The sequence below is a fragment of the Helianthus annuus genome, chromosome 6, assembly GCF_002127325.2.
Source record: "Helianthus annuus cultivar XRQ/B chromosome 6, HanXRQr2.0-SUNRISE, whole genome shotgun sequence".
NCBI lineage: Eukaryota > Viridiplantae > Streptophyta > Magnoliopsida > Asterales > Asteraceae > Helianthus > Helianthus annuus.
Window position 1 is genome coordinate 143,719,802 of NC_035438.2, and position 7,956 is coordinate 143,727,757.

The following is a 7,956-nucleotide window of genomic DNA, read 5'->3' on the forward strand; positions in this document are numbered from 1 at the left end:
CAACAGTACTCGAAAGATTACTGTTGAGTCTCGAACAATGATTTCGAAATATTCAAGAGCTCGAAGGATTCTCCTTTGAAAGATCCTTATCTTTCGAGCTAAATCCCTATCTTTCGGACACTTGTCTTTCGATTAGATTCCTTTCTCGAAGGATATGATTCAGACTTCGAAGGATGGGTCGAAGGATAATAATCTTTCGAGCCTTCCTTGATCGAAAGATAGTCTTTCGAGGTCGAAGGATATCTTTCGAGAGGTTCTGACACACAGACACAAAGTGATGGGTTGGTGAAAAGGTGACAGGTTGGTAAGTCAACTTTCGGCAAAAGGAGGTAAGGTCTGACACAGATTTCTACCAACTTTGAAATGACCTGAAAGTTTACCAAATATGGACAATCTTATCCACACAGTCCGGTGACCGGAATAGTTACCGGAGTATGCCGGAAATCACCAAAACACTCAAAAACAAGTTTCTAAGTTACCCAACCCCACTTTAAACACTCCCGGTTAGTTTAGACACGTTTTTACTCAAAGAAAATGCAAGAAACTAAGTAAAAACAGGTGCAAAACCAAGTGTTTCAACACACCAAAACTTGTAAAAACCCGGTTTTAAACAAGGTAAAGAGCGAGGCTCTGATACCACTTGTAGGTCCCTTTTCGCGGAGGATTACGAACCTAAACCTTGTTATACAAACCTACTAGCAAGTGCGGAATCCAAGCTAGCAAGCAAACTGAGTTAGTAGCAAGTAGAGAAACAAACACACAAGTTCACCGATTAACACAACTTGTATTAATGCAATGAGGGTTCGGTTACAAGCTCAATGTTTACAGAAATGTTCTATAAACTCTCTAAGTGTGTGTGTGAGTTTTGGACAGAATGCTCTCAAAGCTTTCTATCTCTCGGATGTGCAAATGGCAGAACTTACTCACACTAACACTGCATGGGTATATATATACCCAGCCCATGATGCCAGATCGAAGGATCCGATAGATGGTCCGAAGGATCATCTATCGAGGATAAGTTGTTCGAAACATCAGCATTGACCTCGAAGGATCATCCTTCGAGGTCTATCAGTCGAACTATATCTTTCGTGCACCTCGAAGGATCAACAGAATCCTTCGAGAAGCTATCCTTCGATCAGAACATCTTTCAATATACAAACTGTTGTCCAAGTCAAACCGGAGGATGGTTGACTTGGTCAACTTACAACACAAATCAGGACATCGTTACATACAGACCGAATACAGACAAAGTACAGACACAAGTGCACCAACACAACCTTCTTATATAGAGAGCAATTTAGTTGGCATCGACTCTCGTATGGAAGAATTAAGTTCACGACGGGAAACAAAAGATAATGAAAAGGTGCAAATAGTAGGGATACATGGGATGGGAGGAATTGGCAAGACTACTATTGCCATTGCTTTGTTTAGAAGAATAAAGTATAAGTTTGAGGGTAGTAGCTTCGTAAACGATGTTAGAGAAAATAGTTCAAGTAAAAGAGAAATATGTGCCTTACAAGAAAAGGTTCTAAGGGATATTCTAGAGATCAATCAAAACTTCAATGTTCGAGATCCTGAAGATGGAGCTAACATGATACGAACAAGATTTGTGCACAAAAAAGTTCGTATGGTTCTTGATGATGTGGATAATTTCAAGCAATTAGAGTTCCTAGCTGCAACACATGACTCGTTTGGCCCAGGAAGTAGAGTCATTATCACTACAAGAAACGAGCAATTGTTATCTGATGCAGATGACAAGTACAAGCCCGACTTTTTGATAATGAATGATGCTCTTGTGCTGTTTAGCAGATGTGCTTTTAAAACAAATAGTCCTCCTGAAGGGTACGAGGAGTTTTCATGTCGTGTGATCCGCTATGCTGGCTATCTTCCTTTAGCTGTGAAAGTTTTAGGCTGTTTCTTCCATGGACGGAAAGCACTTCATGAGTGGGAAAGTGCTTTAAATAGACTAACAAAAGCACCACCTGTTGATATTTTTAAGACACTGAAGTTAAGTTTTGATGGGTTAGAGGATTCTGAGAAGGATATATTCTTAGACATTGCTTGCTTCTACAAGGGAAGAGACATTAGAGACATAACTAAAGTATTTGAGAGCTGTGGTTTTGACCCAGAAATTGGGATTAATGTTCTTTCTGAGAAGTCTCTAATTACCATCTCCAATCATAGAATAGGTATGCATGATCTTCTACAAGAAATGGGTCAGCAAATAGCTCGTGAGATTATCTCCAATCGCAGGCTATGGCAGCTTGAATATATCCATGATTCCTTAAAAAATAATCAGGTAATAAATCCCTCTCTCTTCCCCTAAAATTTTACGCTGTTCACAGAAACTAAATCTTTGTTTCAGGAGCTAGAAGAAATTGCGGCAATTGTGGTGCCAGATAAGCAGTATGATGTTGACGAATATGAGGAGAAGGTGGGTTTTAGGGCTGATGTTTTTGAACGCATGAAGAATCTTCGCTTACTTGATATCAGAGGAAGATTTACATCTTGTGAGCCTACGATCTTCCCTAACAAGTTACGATGGCTTTGTTGGAGTGAGTGCCCATTTACTTCTCTATCAAGGACACATATGAGTAAACTTGTTGGTCTTCAAGTAGTTGGTGGCAGTGTTAAGCAGTTTTGGAATGGAAAAAAGGTAATTATCAAATGAAACCATATTCTCAGCAATAGCTAGTTTCAAGTGATAGTTTGTCATACTTTAATATTTCACGACAACATATTAGCTAACTTTACACTCTACAATAACTTCCTTGTAGCACAACCACTGTTCATGACAGAATTGGTATTGGGTATCACTAGCAGCTTTATCACAATTATCTGTAGTATTAGTGGTTTGCGTGTTGTAAACTACAATTATGTACATTAGTTTCTATCTCTGTCAACAGATTATGCCAAATCTGAAGTATCTTAATCTTCAACAGTTAGACTGTCTGACAACGCTTCCAGATGTCTCAATGGCTCCAAACATTGAGAAGTTGACTGTGTCACGTTGTACAAATTTGGTTGAGGTTCATGAGTCTCTTGGATCTCACAAAAGGATTTTGAAGTTGCAAATTATTGGTTGTAAGCGGCTTAAGCGTCTGCCATCCAGGTTTGAGATGGAATCCTTGTGGTTTCTAAATCTCAACAAATGCCCCAGTCTAGCGAGATTTCCAGACGTGTCCCCGTGTATGATAAAGTTATCATGTATACAACTTGATTACTGTTGTAGTATAGAAGCATTGCCATCATCTGAAGTATATCTTCCTAGTCTAAGACACTTGAGTTTCAGAAGATACAAAAGTCATACGAACAACAACATTCCAAAGGAGCATGGATTCGGGGAAAATTTAGTCAAGGATTATACCAAAGCATATCCAAAGCTCCTCAATTCATGTACTCTGATAAATTGGTGTTCGTTGAGATCATTAAATCTTAGTTGGAGACCCATGGAAAGTGAAGTCTTCCTAAAAAATCTCCATGCATTTTCCTGCTTGGAAACTTTATACCTAAGTGGAAACAACAACTTAATCCAATTACCTGAAAGCATCTCCCATCTTTCTCGTCTGAGAAAGTTGAATTTGAATGAGTGTCACCAACTTCAAATTTTGCATAGCCTCCCATCAAGCATACAAGAATTAGAGGCAAACAATTGCTACTCTTTAGAAAAGATTGATGATCTATCACCAGAGTATGACTGTTCCCATCTTTCTCGTCTGAGAAAGTTGAATTTGAATGAGTGTCACCGACTTCAAATTTTGCATGGACTCCCATCAACAATACAAGAATTACAGGCAAACAATTGCTACAATCTGCAAAAGATTGACCATCTATTACAAGAGTATGATAGTTGGTATCATATTTCCTTCATTAACTGTCAGAAACTTGTGGAGGATGATGATAGCAAAAGATACCTTCATAAGCTATCGCAGCAATCATTCTTTAAGGTGCCCCATTTCTTAGGTCCTTTCTCATTTGTATTTTACTTATTTCTGCCCAAACCAACATGTAAAGTCTTACGTATGAATGAGCTTATTGAACAATATATGTTTATTTGTTGGATACAGAGATGTGCTGTTACAGATCGTGAGCTATCAATTGCTATACCTGGAAACAAAATACCAAGCTGGTTCAAAGAGCCACAACCTGGGTATCGTATAGCAATGGAGTTACCTCCCAAATGCGAGACACAAATCAATGGGATTGCGATATGTGGTGTATTCCCTGGGGAGTGGCAAGGGCAAGTTATCGTCCTAGTACCTCCTTCGACTTTAAAAAAGATGGAATGTCCATTAGTATTAGTTGGAAGGAGGATGAATTTAAATAATAATAATAATAATAATAATAATAATAATAATAATAATAATAACAATAATAATAATAACAATAATAATAATAATAATGCATCTGCAGCAGCAGCAGAAGGTGAGAATGAGAATATGTGGATATCGTATAGACCATGTACTTCCTTTGGGGGTCAAGATTGGTCTGCCGGTGGTGCTCTACTCATTTCAATAAGCCTAGCTTATGGTGCAAAAGCTGTAAGATGTGCAGCACGACTTATCTACAAAGAAGATGTGGAATCGAACCAACAAATTACAACTTGTATCTCCTATCCATGGAAGAACCTAAAGGGAAGGAGAAAAAGTGCCTGCCAGGCCCCCCAAAATTTTTAGAGGGTGATGTGTAAATAGAAATATTAACATTACACGTTCTATCTCAACCCTAGCTTTATTGAAATAAGGAATTGCTGCTTTTATCCGCATATTGTGATTGATTGGTCATAAGATCATGAAAAAAATCCTACCAATTAAAAACATTAATTAAACTGGAAATTATCGTATAAAGATTTGAAAAGAAAAGCTTACAATCTTTTGAAGCCCTTAATAAGCAAAATTTACAATCGTTTAAGAAATTATAGTCATCTCCGTCATACCAATTTGCAAAGCTAAGGTGACAAATTCTAAAGACCGTGACCACTAACACCCCATAAACTATTGTTAAGTTCTAGTATTTTATTGAAATAAAATAAATATGTAGATTGTTTGAAAAAAAAAATATGTTGTTGTACACTTGAATATTAATATCCTAAATGGTGAATAATAACTAATAAATTTCCGAAAAGATGTAAAGTTGAGGTGCCTTATTTGCCATGAAAACGTAACGGCCATGAAAATTTGGTCTAAATACCATAGGGCTAAATATATAGTGGCCGGTTATTGTACAATGGCCTTTATCATACAAGTTGTATGCGATGCCTACAGCCGTACGATCTTCGATCGATTAAAGGCGAGCGAAACTAATTTATATGATTAAATTAATCAAATTAATATATTTAAATCATACCAAGAAGGTTAAAATCGTCATTACGAGATCATAAATCTATGTAATTGACCGAAAATAGTTCAAAATCAAACCCTAAATCAAATTTAAAAACCTTACATTCTTCTACCCCAACTTCCGTCCTTCCCTTTCGGTGCGATTTCATCGAACGTTAATAAGGACTACTGATTTGGGAGTTGTAAGGGAGAAACGGAACAAGACTAACGACGATCAACCACAATCGAAGAAGATGAATCCAGGTTATTGATAATATGTGAATTCTGATTATACGTTGCAGCAATCATTCCTTATGCATGACTAAGCTTATTAAACAATATATGTTTATTTGTTGAATACAGAGATGTGTTGTTATAGATCGTGAGCTATCAATTGCTATACCTGGAAACAAAATACCAAGTTGGTTCAAAGAGGCACAACCTGGGTATCTTATAGCATTGGTGTTACCTCCCAAATGCGATACCCACATAGCATAGATTAAATAGGTAGTTTCATGCGTATAGTATTTCACCATGAGTCCGCAAAGAACGAATTTCTCATGGAACGTGGTACGAAAGTTCGGTAACATGATAGAAACACTTATATATAGGAAGTACCAGCGGCGTATCCACCATGTTTCGATCATGTCACGTCTGTCTCGTCTTCAGTGCCATGTTACTTATCGGGTTTTGCTACTCAACACAGCACATAGATTAACCAATCTGAATCAAGATTCCCATGTAGTACATCATAAAGAGTAAAGTTTCAGAAATTTAGTTCGATCCTGAAAGGTTATGATTACTGTTTTGGATTGCGGAGACACGTGTGATTTGTGTAAAAGTCTCGAAACGAACAAGAATTAAGTTTAAAACCACATGTAAAATCGAGATAGCATAAAAGATAGGCTCATAAAACATGGGATTGTTCCGGGTAGAGGAACATTGACTAACCAAAGTGAATCGAACCCCTCTCAAATTGAGGCAACGTGTTTGGACTCACTTAGACAAATACGTCATCGATGTTAGGCCTACGATATTCGTCCTTTTCGTCCCTTCACGTTCCTAATTGATTGGTAACTCCGTGACTTTTGGCGAGACAGTAAAATCAAAGAGTGGGACTAGTTATCAAGGTGTGAATTTCACCTCTAACTTGACAACATCGTACCCTAAATGTGTTCGTACTTATCAAAAGATAAAACCTACTAGAATATGACATGGAAATTTCCCTTCAAGGTTTGGATGTCACTCCTGACTTGAGGGTCAACCTCGTGCGAAATACAAACATTGATCAGCAGTGTTTTCAAAGTATCCAAGTGTACATTGTGTCAGCCTTAGGAAAGGCATGTATGTTTAGCAGAAAATGTGTTGCTAGGAAGCAAGTATGGTAGAATGCATAAGTCTTAAACAACAGATAAGAGTCAAAGTTTCCTAGAACTATAGACTAGGGAAAGTATTCCTACTTTTCCTAATTCCTTATAGCTATGGCTCTGATACCAATCTGTCACACCCCAACCGATGGCGGAAACATCGGGGTGCGGCACTAAGCGAATCAGATTGTTTAGAAGTTTCCACAATACTAAATGTTTTATTATAGATTTAACCAAGTTTAAAGCATTGTCTAAACATCAAGTTTCACAACCACAAAATATCATTACAAATCATCTGGAATATTGTTCAAATGTTTCTTAAATTAACTAGATGAGTTTCTAGCATCATCCTAGCTTGTTCCTTGAATCCAGCAACCTATCAGCCTGCAACATGTATTAAAATATATCAACAAAAGTGTTGGCTAGTATACAAGTTTGAGTATAAGTATCATAATAGTTTAAAAAGGCTCATATCCATCATGCAAACATATAGAAGTTTCAGCCATGCTAGTTTACGCAGTCTAAGTGATAGCCCAAGAATCCCAATGCGTTTAATGGTTCTTCCCCAAGAATAATGGGAAGATAAATGTCTCCTCCTAACAATACCCCCGAGAATAATGGGGAGGTGCATTACTCCTATAGCGCTACTATCGTTAAGGCGGAACTACACACAAGGATTAAACATTCACATAGCATAAAGAATCAAGAATCACAGGTTTCAAGTCTCACGTTCACAGATGATAGAGCATGTTTCCAAATATGTTTCAAGTGTCAAGTTTATAGAATACATGTTGTATCCCAAAAGTGTTTAAAACAAAAAGGGATCGAGTATACTCACAATGGGTGCTAACTATCGACACCTACTATTGGATCGAAGGGAGCTCTGAGATTAGCCTGTGTAACACCTCGTAAAATCGTGTCCAATAATGAGTTGACACGTGTAATAAACCCTAATAAAGTCAAACGTTGACTATGAGGGACTATTTTGTCAAAAACAAAAACCTTGTTTATAGAAGGACTAAAAGTGTCAACATGCCTAAACTAGGCCTCTGAGTGACCTTATGCGGTGTCTGTATTCTCAAATGAGCCACTTGTTGGACGAGAGGAGCCGTTTGTGTAATTATTTGAAAGTTTGCGCGATGAAGGGTTAAAAGTGTCAACATGTTAATTCTTACCTCTGAGTGACCTTTTAACAAGCCGAAAGCTTCACTATGTTTCATCATGTTCTCGGGAATGCCTAATATTGGCTATTAAAGGCTTTTATGCCAATA

At 37.6% G+C, this 7,956-nt stretch overlaps 1 protein-coding gene across 2 annotated transcripts; it reads left to right on the top strand.

The window, feature by feature from the left end:
- The first annotated feature begins 782 nt into the window (after positions 1-782).
- On the top strand, positions 783-4,755 carry LOC110945094 (TMV resistance protein N-like). Of its 2 annotated transcripts, none has more exons than XM_035974604.1 (4): positions 783-2,299; positions 2,366-2,656; positions 2,907-3,947; positions 4,068-4,755. In XM_035974604.1, the coding sequence occupies exons 1-4, from the start codon at positions 1,184-1,186 to the stop codon at positions 4,674-4,676; spliced, it is 3,057 nt and encodes a 1,018-aa protein (XP_035830497.1). In that variant the 5' UTR covers positions 783-1,183; the 3' UTR covers positions 4,677-4,755. The 2 variants fall into 2 exon arrangements, with proteins under 2 accessions (XP_035830497.1, XP_035830498.1); XM_035974605.1 differs by having other exon boundaries at positions 2,943-3,947.
- The last annotated feature ends 3,201 nt before the right edge of the window (positions 4,756-7,956 follow it).

Coding starts and splice junctions, on each gene's coding strand:
- LOC110945094 (XM_035974604.1), top strand. CDS start 1,184: ATGGTTGACTTGGTCAACTTACAACACAAATCAGGACATCGTTACATA. Junction 2,300..2,365: donor ATTCCTTAAAAAATAATCAG/GTAATAAATCCC, acceptor TCTTTGTTTCAG/GAGCTAGAAGAAATTGCGGC. Junction 2,657..2,906: donor AGTTTTGGAATGGAAAAAAG/GTAATTATCAAA, acceptor CTCTGTCAACAG/ATTATGCCAAATCTGAAGTA.